Source organism: Lingula anatina, chromosome 2 (assembly GCF_051362555.1).
Source record: "Lingula anatina isolate TDL-2025a chromosome 2, LinAna3.0, whole genome shotgun sequence".
Taxonomy (NCBI): Eukaryota; Metazoa; Brachiopoda; class Lingulata; order Lingulida; family Lingulidae; genus Lingula; species Lingula anatina.
Window position 1 is genome coordinate 30,849,733 of NC_141768.1, and position 12,959 is coordinate 30,862,691.

A 12,959-nucleotide genomic window follows, 5' to 3' on the forward strand; every position below is an offset into this window, starting at 1 on the left:
GGACACGTGGAGGGAGCGCCAACAGCAAAAGATGGGCAGTACTTTTTACCTGTTTCTCAACCAGTGCCGTCCATATAGAGGTAATAGAATCCATGAGTGCCTCTTGCTTTATAAACGCTCTCAGAAGATTTTTTGCTATAAGGGGACCAGCAAAGATGATAAGATCCGACCGCGGGACAAACTTCGTGGGAGCCGCGAAAGAAATGGAATATTATCTTCGGGTCCATGGATGCAGATGGGAGTTTAATCCTCCACACGCGTCCCACATGGGAGGTTCCTGGGAAAGAATGATTGGTTTAGCAAGACGAATCCTCAACTCTATGTTATCGCAACCAGGAAAATCCAACCTAACTCATGAGATCCTCACCACCCTCATGGCTGAGGTTTCTGCTATTATAAACGCCAGACCTTTGGTGCCAATCACAACGGATCCTGAGGCTCCAATCATGCTAACACCATCTATGCTTTTGAATCAGAAGATATGCGAAGGAGACGATATGGGAGACTTCTCAGATGTCGTCTTGTACAGGCAGCAATGGAAGAGGGTCCAAGCGCTTGCAGATCAATTCTGGGCAAGGTGGAGAAAAGAATACCTGGTCACTTTACAGCCCAGAAAAAAGTGGAACCGCCCGTCCCCAAACCTCAAGTTAGGAGACGTAGTACTGATAAAAGATAACTCAACCAAAAGAAACCAGTGGCCCATGGGCATAGTCATTAACACCTTCCCCAGTCAGGATGGGTTAGTAAGGAGAGTAGAGGTCAAGACAGGCCATGGTTCTCGTAAATATCTTAGGCCTGTAACAGATATTGTAGTTATTGTAGAAGCCCAAGTGGAAATTGAGGAGTGATATCTCTTAGATATCAGACGGGGAGTGTGTTGAAACCAATTATTATTGTTATTATTATTATTTACTATTGTTTAATAGCAACAGGATTATTCCTAGGAGAATGTTAAGTACTCTATGTATAGATTTGGAGACCCCTCTCTGTGAATTTGTAGCCCTCTCACTTCGCTAGCCTCCTAGCGCTGTCTCTGTATTGGGGTTAGATTATTGTATAACGGGTAGTGGCGCGTTCAATCTGGTGAGGGGTGTCGGCCGGACCCCATTGGTCAGTAGCCCCCATGTTACGGGGATAAGTGGCGTGATCGATCTGGTGAGGGGTGTTGGCTGGATGTTATTGGCCAGAAACTCTGATATTAGTTAGTTACTCTTAGAACGATCTTCATTCACTCACACGATACTCAGAAGATACACGCCGTTCTAGTTCTTCAGTAGGAAGACGCAACTCCGTCAACCGTAGGAGTTAAAGTTAGCGCTTTTATTTTATTAATATGTTAGTGAGATTATAGTGAGTTTTAAGGTTGTTTTAATGCTAAGTTATATGATTTAGTTCGTAAACATACCTTAAATTGCTGCCGCGACGATCTTTGATAGCGTTCAGTGTCATTTAATGATACAGGTTTACTTAGGGTGATTTCGTGTTTGTTTTCGTTTGCGCAATGTGTCACTACAATTTATCTGGCGTATTTCATTGTATAAACCCTCTGTAAAAGCTATATTCGATCGTAGAACGGCTATTTAGCTTAGTGCAAACTTACTGTATCAGCGTTGTTATTCAAGTGATATCGTGTAGAGTTTAGCGTGTCAGCGAATTTATTGTTGGTTCCCGTTTTCAGGTCATTGCGAATCTGTAGCACGTTCTCAGTACTGCTTCGCACGTTTTAGCCGGTGACACCACTTCTTGTAAGAATTTATCTTTGTTTATCTAGTACGGTAAATGTTGTTGAATTTAGTACAGATACATGTACGTTGTATTGTGCATTGGTATTGAAATTAGGCTCTAGTACGAAAAACGATCTTTAAAATTGCTCACTTTTATTACCGTACCTACCGTTAAGTTTTGTAGAGCCTTCTTACTATCGTCACAACTGTGTTGCCCTTTAATTTTAAGACGAAATAGTTTTGTAAAGTTTACTTTGTTATTGTCTTTGTACTTATATTTTGTTTATTATGTACAGACACAGATGTGTCTGTACATATAGCCGTCATCTGCGTCTGTCGTCGCCGTCGTTGCCGTCGTCGCCGTCGTTGCCGTCGTCGCCGTCGCCGTGCACTTTTACCGATAACACGATAAGTGGAAAACTGTTTTTTCTTTTTGTTTGAAACTTACAGAACTGATGAATATTCATAATACGCAGGTCGAGTTCGAAAATCAGCATGATCGGGTCACTTATATGGAATTTATGCTGTTTTTTCACTTTTTTCAGCATATATGCAGCACCGATAACACGATAAGTGGAAAACCATTTTACCTTTTGGCTTGAAACTTACAGAACTGATGAATATTCATAATACGGAGATCAAGTTCGAAAATCAGCGTGATTGGGTCATTTTTAGTGAATTTAGGCTATTTTTTCTCTTTTTTCAGCATATGTGCAGCACCGATAACACGATAAATGGAAAACCATTTTATCTTTTGGCTTGAAACTTACAGAACTGATAAATATTCATAATACGCAGGTCAAGTTCGAAAATCAGCACGATCGGGTCACTTATAGGGAATTTATGCTGTTTTTTCACTTTTTCAGTATATATGCAACACTGATAACACAATATAAGAAAAACAGATTGGCCAATTGTCATTATACTCACAGGAGAGGCCAATCGTACTAAAACGCAGGTTGAGTTTGAAAATCAGCATAATCAGTTCATTATTTTAGAAGTTATGCTGTTTTTTCACATTTCCTCACATTCAATTCTTAGGCATGTTAACAGTCTCATTATTGAACTAATAAGATACGTAAAAGTGTTTGTTTGACATTTCCTGCATCTTTACAACATTGTTAGTTGATTTTTTAAAAATGATGGTAAACTTGTTATCATGTATTGTGTAATAAAGTGTCAAAAATGGAAATAAACTCATATCATTGCAGTTTGTCAGATGCATTCATCCACTATGTTCAGAATCTCAGAATGGAGGAAGTTGGACATTTAACACTGTTCTATTGATACTTTTCCCATCTCATCAATTTTCTTCATTGGTCATATAAAAATGGCAGTAAACTGTTTATTTTGTTTTATGTTAAAAAAGTGTTAAAAATGGAAATAAACCCATTTCAGAACAGTGCTGTCTTGTTTACATTTTGGCATTTTCAATATGTGACTTTGAAGTTCCATGGGCCTGAAGACTTTTGCTTGTCACATTTTCTGAATAACTATGATGCTAATATTTTATAATTACAAATTGATGGTCATTATGCTGTAAAACATTATGTAATATTCCATCAAAATTTGAAGAAACCCCTATTTTGGGCACTGCTCCCATGATGACCATTTAAGGAAAATCATGTCACTTACTGTTCTCAAACTTACAGGAAAGAAACATGGGACTAAAATACAGCTTCAGTAGGCAATGCAGTCTGTTTGGTAAATTTTTCTGGCAATTAAACAGTTTTTTGTGAAAATTTAATTTTTCACATATTGGCATTTCCAAGGTGTGACTTAGAACCTCCACGGGCTTGAAGACCCATGCTAGTCACATTTTGTGAAAATTCATTACACTTATATTTTATTATTAAAAATCGATGGTCATTATGCTGTTAAGCATTATGTAATGTTGCATCAAAATAGAAGAAAACACAATTTTTGGTGCTGCTGCCTTGATGACCATTATGGGAAAACCGTGTTACTTATGACTGTCAAACTTTCAAAAAAGAAACACAGGACTAAAATGCAGCCTGAGTTAGAAAAGCAGTCTAATTGGCTTCTTTTTCTGGAAGTTATACATTTTAGTGTAATATTCATTATCTTTTTGGCGTATTCATTGTGGGACTCGGAACTCCCATGGACATGAAGCCAAATGGTAATCATATTTCCTACATGTCCATCCTATTTATATTCAATAAACAAAAATTGGTGATAATTATTCTCTAATTTATTATGTAATGTTACATCAAAATTGACAACAATCTTTTTGCACTGCTACTGCAAACATTATGAAAAGAAAACTGTGTCACTTATTATAATTTTAAACTTACAAGTACGATTTTTAGGATTGGCCTTCAGCTCATGAGAAAACCAGCTCTATTGGATTATCATGTTTATTGTATTTATGCATTTTTTGTGAAATTTTCATTTTTCTCATTCTGGCACTTTCTAAGTATAAACTTGAACTTTGATGGGCCTGGAGCCTTATGCTTTTACTTTCATCTGTGTGACCTGTTGTGCATAAGTTGATGTTGACTGTGCAGTTAAACATAATGTATTATTGCATCAGGATTGGTAGTCTCCTATTTTGGGCATTATGGTTTTGTGCTTTTCTTAAGGTGTGACTTATGGGCCTGAAGACCTTTGAGTGGGTCAGTCTGTAAATTACCCTTGGGTATCACTAGATTAATTTCAGAGTTATAAAGTCATTTGCTTTAATAGGCCATTAAATGAGATTACATAAAGCACACTTGTTGATATTTCCCCGTAAACTCCCAAAGGTAAAGCTCTCTGCTAGATTAATAATAAGGAAGCAGTGATAATTATGCAGGTAAATTTTGTTTAATATTGCAAATAAGTTTTAAATATATATATATATATATATATATATATATATATATATATATATATATATATATATATATATATATATATATATATATATATATATATATATATATATATCAAACTGGAAGATTAAAAGTTTGAATAGCATCTTCATTGGAATTATATTTACCTCAAGCTCTGCCAAGGAGGTTATATTTTCACCCCTGTTTGTCTGTCATCCACATAACACAAAAAAGTTATGGACCGATTTTGCAGAAATTTTCAGGAACTGTCGGAAGTGGGCCAAAGAGGACAATGATTAATTTTTGGTGGTGGTCCGGATCAATAATCAATCAATTATCAATAATAATCAACAATTGCTGCCTGGGCAGAGGTCTGCACTCTCAAAGTGCTTTTCTAGTTTTGTTGTTTTCCTTTATAATTTTTTCTCAAACACTTGCATTTGTGACTTTTAACTCTCATCTGCCTGGGGCTCTGCACATTTTCTGTATTTCTACATAAGCAGTTGTATTGTTTTTATGTCTTTAAACATTATGTAATATTATTTTATGCACTGTCATCATTTTTCAAATATTGAGACTTTCATAATGTGAATTTGAACTCTCATGGTCCTGAAACTGTAATCTTATTGAAGGGGTGGATTGAGACCATCTTCTGGGTCTTCCGGAAGACAGTCAGGTTATTAAGTTTATATTGACTGGTATCTATTTTTTTCTGTTGGAAGACCATCAAAATGGAGGATGGATCAACATAGATTCTTTGTAATACTGTCAGAAAATATCTCTGGGTCTGCTCCTGTTATTGACCATGTTACCTGTTGTGCAAGATTAAAATTCAGTGTTGACTGACAGTGCTATTATAAGCATTATTTATTATTGCATCAAAATTGACAAAATGACCTTTTTTGCATCTTTATTTTCTGTTTTTTGTCTGTACATTTGACAGCTTTGCTGCCTTGTTTTTTCTTATTAAAGTTTACCGCTATTACATCTCAACAAGACGTGTTGTGTTGTATGGTAGGCTGTCTGATGACGATAGTCAACGGTCAGAACAGTAAAAAGAAGTGAACCACTGCCCCAGACGTGAGCAAGATGTCTACAGACCCAGCAAACGTGGCCCTTCCCCCCAGCAACCCCTCAGATAACAATGTGTCTGACGACGAATCGCAGCCCATGGGAGATGTTTCAGTGCCAGCCAGTGAACCCACACAGACTGCAGAACAGACCGACATGAGCAGAGAGAAGAGACATTCAAAATTAACTGAAAAAGCTGAAGCTGCATATATGGACTCGAAACAGCAATTAGAAAGTAAATTGGATAAGGTTTGGCAGTTAGTTAGAGATCAGATAGTTAGTTTGCAAGAATGCGATAATGAAGTAGTAGTTATTCAAAATAGTATGTCTCTCTTAAGAGCTCAGTTTGCTAAATATTGTATAGTACAAGAAGAAATTAGTTCTCTGCACATTAGAGCCAATACGGCTATTAGTTTACGGGAACAAGGGAAGTTGATGAACATTGGTCAGCACCGTGAGGAATTTGTCCAAAAGACCTTGAGTGAAGCAAGAACTAGGTGCCAAGAGTTGACAGAGACCTCTTCCATTACATCCTCAAGGAAATCGGGGTCATCACTAACCATCTCCTCCGTCAGCAGCGCAAGGAGAGCCCGACTAGAAAAGGAAGCTACAAAGCTGGAGGAGGAAAGAAGAAAAATTGAGGCCACAGCAAGAAGTCAGCTAGAAGAGGTGGAAATTGAAGCAAAACGTCAGAAAGAGAAGGCTCGAGTCCTAGAGAGGAAGGCAGCGGAAGAGGCAGAAAACTCCCGCAAGTGCGCCGACCTGAGGATAGACCTTGACACGCTGGCTGAACCCTGTAATGACGCTGATAGTCAGTCAGTACTATCAGCTCTTCCACAGACCTCTAAAGCTGACATGGTGATGGAATTCGTCCGTAACCAAGATGAAGAGAAGTTGGAAAAGTCTGAAGACACCCAGGACTCATCACCGGCAGGCAATCACGCCATTCAAGGTTGGGTCCAGCACTTCTTGAAAAGGGACTTGGTGTCCAACAGCCTCGAGAAATTTGATGATACTCCAGAGAATTTTCTCTCTTGGCGGCTGTCATTTAAAAACGTAGTGAATGGAGCGCAACTTTCCCCGAGAGAAGAGCTTGATCTCCAGGTGAAGTGGAGTGGAACACAATCTGCAGAGCTGGTCAAGAAAATACGGGCAGTATACGTCAACCGCCCAAGTGTTGGACTCAAAACGGCATGGGAGCGATTAGAAGAAAACTTTGGCAAGCCAGAAGTCATCTCCATCTCCCTGATATCAAAGGTGCGCGACACCAGAAAAATGGGCAAGACCGATAACCGTGCCCTTAGAGATTTCGGGGATGCCCTAGCCATGCTAGAGTACGCCAAAGAAGACAGCAGCCACCCAGGGTTAGATAGATACGTTCATGGGCATCAATCCGCTTGTGGACAAGCTTCCAGACGATCTGCAGGACAAATGGAGATCCAGAGCCCACCGTTATAAGCAAACTAACGGGAAGTTTCCACCTTTCATGGTCTTTTCTGAATTTGTTAGAAAGCATGCCTTAGAAAGATGCGATCGTAGTTTTTCAGTGAGGCTTACAGAGCAGCCTGAGACTAAGTTTCCTTCCAGGATGCAAAGAATGCACAGTAAACAAAACGTTAATGTTCACAAAACAGATGTGACAAAAACTGTTCGATGTCCAGTCCACAAACAGGGGAACCATTCTGCGGACAAGTGCCGAGTGCTGTTATCCAAACTGCCCAACGAAAGAAGGGAAATGGTGAAGAAGTCAGGTTTTTGCTTACGTTGTATCGCCACAACGTCCCACAGGGCCAGAGATTGCAGGGTTGAAGTGAAATGTGGCAGTGAACGGCACCCAGAGATTCTTCACATCGAGATGAAGAAGACCACAACACCTGAAGTACGAGCCCATGGCGGGGAGAATGTAGAAGAAGTGCGTACTTCGTGCACAGAAGTATGTGGCTCTAGTGTGGAGTCAAAATCATGTGCCAAGATCTGCTTGGTCAACATTTATCACAAAGACAGACCCTCAACAGTAGTACGGGCGTATGTAGTAATGGACGACCAGAGTAATCGGTCTCTGGCCAAGTCGGAGTTATTTCAACAGTTGGGCGTCGACACAGAACTAGTCCCCTTCTCCTTGTCTACGTGTTCCGGTAAGTCTCAGATTGTCGGCAGGCGAGCAGAACACCTTGTGGTGGAAGCGATCAACGGGTCGACAAAGCTATGTTTACTGACTGTTTGGGAGTGCAACGACATACCTGACAATAGGAATGAAATACCAGTTCCAGGGGTAGCAGCACACCATGCCCATCTGCGACATCTAAAAGCTCAGATTCCAGAGATAGATCCACAGGCCGATATTTTACTATTAATTGGGCGAGATGTGCCACAGGCCCACAAGGTAAGGGAGTCAAGGAACGGGCCTAATGACGCACCATGGGCTCAGCGCCTGGATCTGGGATGGTCATCCTTGGAGAAGCATGTACAGGGAACGTCCATCGCACTCCCCAGGTCAGCACTTTTAGAACCAATATTATGGAAAACGGCAGACCAACTCTATTTGAGCCGTGCACGGGACGGATGACCATTACAGAGAGATATGAAGGCCGTTTCAGGGACAATATTGGGAAAGGAATTTACGTTCGCACTGATGATGACAATATGAAGGGGCCCAGCATTGAAGACAGGGAATTTATGGAGTTGATGAAAACAGAAATGCAGCGAGAGGAGTCAGGCCATTTGATCGCCCCTTTGCCATTCAAACATGACAGGAAGATCCTACCGAATAACAAGGAGAGGGTATACCAAAGGCTAAGGTCACTCTCCAAGAGCCTTAGGAAAAATCAGGAGTTAAAAGATCATTACGTCACATTTATGAGCACAATGTTAGAGAAAGGCCACGCAGAACCAGCGCCCCCTCTGAGACCCAGCCAAGAAGCGTGGTACCTGCCGCATTTTGGGAAACCCGGAAAGATAAGAGTCGTTTTTGATTCCAGTTACACGTTCAATGGAACCTCCCTCAATGATGTTCTCCTTACGGGGCCTGACCTTCTAAACAACCTATTAGGAGTGCTTCTCAGATTCAGGTCGGATTTGGTTGCATGTATGGCAGACATAGAACAGATGTTTTATTCATTTCATGTTAAAGAAGAACACAGAGACTTCTTGCGGTTCCTTTGGTTTGAGAACAATGATCCAGAGGGAAAGGTTGAGGAGTATAGAATGAAAGTGCATATCTTCGGGAACAGTCCCTCACCTGCTGTGGCGACATTCGGCCTTAGGAAGACTGCCCAAGAAGGACAACAGAAATACGGAAAGGATGCAAGACAGTTCGTAGAGAATGACTTTTACTGTGATGACGGTCTGCTAGCTGTGCCAACTGTAGATAAAGCAATTGACATCCTTAAGCAGACGAAGGACATGCTAGCAGTTTCTAATCTACGATTGCACAAAATTGCTTCCAATTTCAGGGAAGTTGTGGAAGCATTTCCCGCATCTGAACGGGCAGCTGAAATATGTGATCTCAACCTAGATTTGGATGAAGCTCCACTCCAGAGGTCCCTTGGTATCCTTTGGAATTTACAGAGAGATACGTTTACTTTTCAGGTTACCTTGGACGAAAAACCTTTCACTAAAAGAGGTGTTTTGTCGGCCATTAATAGCATTTATGATCCTTTAGGCTTTGTACAACCGGTAGTGATAGGAGGAAAAGTTCTTCTCAGGCAAATGACACAAAACCAGGAGATTGGTTGGGACGACCGACTGCCGGATCACCTAGCCCCAGCATGGCACTTGTGGCGTCAATCCCTTCTTGCACTCGCTGAAATAGAAGTTCCACGTGCATATACTCCAATCCCGTCAACAGAAGCTTCCAGAAGAGAACTACATGTATTCTCAGATGCCTCTCAACAAGCTATTGCAGCCGTAGCATATCTGAAGGTGATCGACAACCAAGGCAACATTCATGTGAGCTTCCTCATGGGCAAAGCCAAGCTTGCTCCAAAGCATGCCACAAGCATTCCCCGCTTAGAACTGAACTCTGCTGTGATCGCCGTTGAATTGAGAGATGTTATTACAAGTGAAATCCAGCTAGAAATCCATGAACAAAGGTTTTACTCAGACAGTCGAGTGGTTTTAGGCTATCTAACCAATCGAACCAAACGGTTTTACGTGTATGTGGCTAACAGAGTAGAGCGCATCTTAAGATCCACGTCTTCAGAACAGTGGACTTATGTGCCGACCAACGTTAATCCTGCAGACCATGCCACAAGACCTGTGACAGCAGAAGGCTTACCTGCAACATCATGGTTGCAAGGCCCAGGTTTTCTCAAGTCTACGCCAGAGCTTGACCTGACAGTGAACTCGGACAAAATGTTTCTTGTCTCTGATGATGATGTGGAGGTGAGACAAGACACGAAAGTATATGTTACTTCGGTACTCTCTGGCAGGTTACCTATGCATCTGCACTTTACCCGTTTCTCCAGTTGGAACACCCTTGTAAGGTCTATTGCACGCTTGATCCGCGTAGTCAGATGTTTGAAGGCTACAAGATGCCGAACTCGAGGCGTTTGGCATGTCTGTCCCATAAAAGTACAAGATGTGAAAGCAGCGGAGAAGATGATACTACATAACGCTCAGAAAGAGTCATATTCCAAAGAAATATGTGTCCTAAAGCAAGGTCATACCCTGCCCAGCGCCAGCTCCATTGCGTCACTAAACCCTTGCCTGGATGATGATCAACTCTTAAGAGTTGGGGGACGTCTAAAGCATGCTGATGTATCTGACAAGGAGAAGAACCCTTTTGTAGTCCCTGGGGATTCACACGTTTCTACTCTTCTCATTCGGCACCACCATGAAAGAGTTCAGCATCAAGGCAGGCATTTCACAGAAGGAGCTGTGAGAAACGCTGGTCTTTGGATAATTGGTGCTAAAAGAAAAATCGGCAGCCTCATCCATAAGTGTGTAACATGCAGGAAGCTGCGAGGAAAATTTGAACAGCAACAAATGGCCGACTTGCCGTCGGAAAGGCTTGAGCAGCAGCCCCCTTTCACAAATGTCGGCGTCGATGTATTTGGTCCATGGGAAGTTGTAACCAGACGGACACGTGGAGGGAGCGCCAACAGCAAAAGATGGGCAGTACTTTTTACCTGTTTCTCAACCAGAGCCGTCCATATAGAGGTAATAGAATCCATGAGTGCCTCTTGCTTTATAAACGCTCTCAGAAGATTTTTTGCTATAAGGGGACCAGCAAAGATGATAAGATCCGACCGTGGGACAAACTTCGTGGGAGCCGCGAAAGAAATGGAATATTATCTTCGGGTCCATGGATGCAGATGGGAGTTTAATCCTCCACACGCGTCCCACATGGGAGGTTCCTGGGAAAGAATGATTGGTTTAGCAAGACGAATCCTCAACTCTATGTTATCGCAACCAGGAAAATCCAACCTAACTCATGAGATCCTCACCACCCTCATGGCTGAGGTTTCTGCTATTATAAACGCCAGACCTTTGGTGCCAATCACAACGGATCCTGAGGCTCCAATCATGCTAACACCATCTATGCTTTTGAATCAGAAGATATGCGAAGGAGACGATATGGGAGACTTCTCAGATGTCGTCTTGTACAGGCAGCAATGGAAGAGGGTCCAAGCGCTTGCAGATCAATTCTGGGCAAGGTGGAGAAAAGAATACCTGGTCATTTTACAGCCCAGAAAAAAGTGGAACCGCCCGTCCCCAAACCTCAAGTTAGGAGACGTAGTACTGATAAAAGATAACTCAACCAAAAGAAACCAGTGGCCCATGGGCATAGTCATTAACACCTTCCCCAGTCAGGATGGGTTAGTAAGGAGAGTAGAGGTCAAGACAGGCCATGGTTCTCGTAAATATCTTAGGCTTGTAACAGATATTGTAGTTATTGTAGAAGCCCAAGTGGAAATTGAGGAGTGAAATCTCTTAGATATCAGACGGGGAGTGTGTTGAAACCAATTATTATTGTTATTATTATTATTTACTATTGTTTAATAGCAACAGGATTGAGCGCTGTCTCTGTATTGGGGTTAGATTATTGTATAACGGGTAGTGGCGCGTTCAATCTGGTGAGGGGTGTCGGCCGGACCCCATTGGTCAGTAACCCCCATGTTACGGGGATAAGTGGCGTGATCGATCTGGTGAGGGGTGTTGGCTGGATGTTATTGGCCAGAAACTCTGATATTAGTTAGTTACTCTTAGAACGATCTTCATTCACTCACACGATACTCAGAAGATACACGCCGTTCTAGTTCTTCAGTAGGAAGACGCAACTCCGTCAACCGTAGGAGTTAAAGTAAGCGCTTTTATTTTATTAATATGTTAGTGAGATTATAGTGAGTTTTAAGGTTGTTTTAATGCTAAGTTATATGATTTAGTTCGTAAACATACCTTAAATTGCTGCCGCGACGATCTTTGATAGCGTTCAGTGTCATTTAATGATACAGGTTTACTTAGGGTGATTTCGTGTTTGTTTTCGTTTGCGCAATGTGTCACTACAATTTATCTGGCGTATTTCATTGTATAAACCCTCTGTAAAAGCTATATTCGATCGTAGAACGGCTATTTAGCTTAGTGCAAACTTACTGTATCAGCGTTGTTATTCAAGTGATATCGTGTAGAGTTTAGCGGGTCAGCGAATTTATTGTTGGTTCCCGTTTTCAGGTCATTGCGAATCTGTAGCACGTTCTCAGTACTGCTTCGCACGTTTTAGCCGGTGACACCACTTCTTGTAAGAATTTATCTTTGTTTATCTAGTACGGTAAATGTTGTTGAATTTAGTACAGATACATGTACGTTGTATTGTGCATTGGTATTGAAATTAGGCTCTAGTACGAAAAACGATCTTTAAAATTGCTCACTTTTATTACCGTACCTACCGTTAAGTTTTGTAGAGCCTTCTTACTATCGTCACAACTGTGTTACCGTAATTGCCCTTTAATTTTTAGACGAAATAGTTTTGTAAAGTTTACTTTGTTATTGTCTTTGTACTTATATTTTGTTTATTTTTTCTTATTAAAGTTTACCGCTATTACATCTCAACAAGACGTGTTGTGTTGTATGGTAGGCTGTCTGATGACGATAGTCAACGGTCAGAACAGTTATATATATATATATATATATATATATATATATATATATATATATATATATATATATATATATATATATATATATATATAAACCTTGGAAATTTTAACTTAAAGGCCATACTTTTAAACCCTACCCTCAGGTCATTTTAAAGTCTTTTCATGCAAGAATGTTGTCTAAAAACTGGGGTTGATACATTGTTGTTATCTGACGTTGATCCAACTTTCAAATC

At 40.9% G+C, this 12,959-nt stretch overlaps 2 protein-coding genes across 2 annotated transcripts; both read left to right on the plus strand.

The window, feature by feature from the left end:
* The first annotated feature begins 193 nt into the window (after window positions 1–193).
* LOC147763567 (uncharacterized) lies at window positions 194–2,355 on the plus strand. The gene is made up of 2 exons (XM_087006638.1): window positions 194–1,310; window positions 1,679–2,355. The coding sequence occupies exon 1, from the start codon at window positions 204–206 to the stop codon at window positions 846–848; it is 645 nt and encodes a 214-aa protein (XP_086862764.1). The 5' UTR covers window positions 194–203; the 3' UTR covers window positions 849–1,310; window positions 1,679–2,355.
* Window positions 2,356–10,092: 7,737 nt separating this feature from the next.
* Window positions 10,093–12,748, plus strand: LOC147763568 (uncharacterized). Its single transcript, XM_087003220.1, has 3 exons — window positions 10,093–11,933; window positions 12,302–12,368; window positions 12,659–12,748. The coding sequence occupies exon 1, from the start codon at window positions 10,229–10,231 to the stop codon at window positions 11,555–11,557; it is 1,329 nt and encodes a 442-aa protein (XP_086859346.1). The 5' UTR covers window positions 10,093–10,228; the 3' UTR covers window positions 11,558–11,933; window positions 12,302–12,368; window positions 12,659–12,748.
* Window positions 12,749–12,959: the final 211 nt, after the last annotated feature.

Bases quoted from the DNA above. Each gene is read 5' to 3' on its own strand.
- LOC147763567 (XM_087006638.1), top strand. From the start codon at position 204: ATGGAATATTATCTTCGGGTCCATGGATGCAGATGGGAGTTTAATCCT.
- LOC147763568 (XM_087003220.1), top strand. From the start codon at position 10,229: ATGATACTACATAACGCTCAGAAAGAGTCATATTCCAAAGAAATATGT.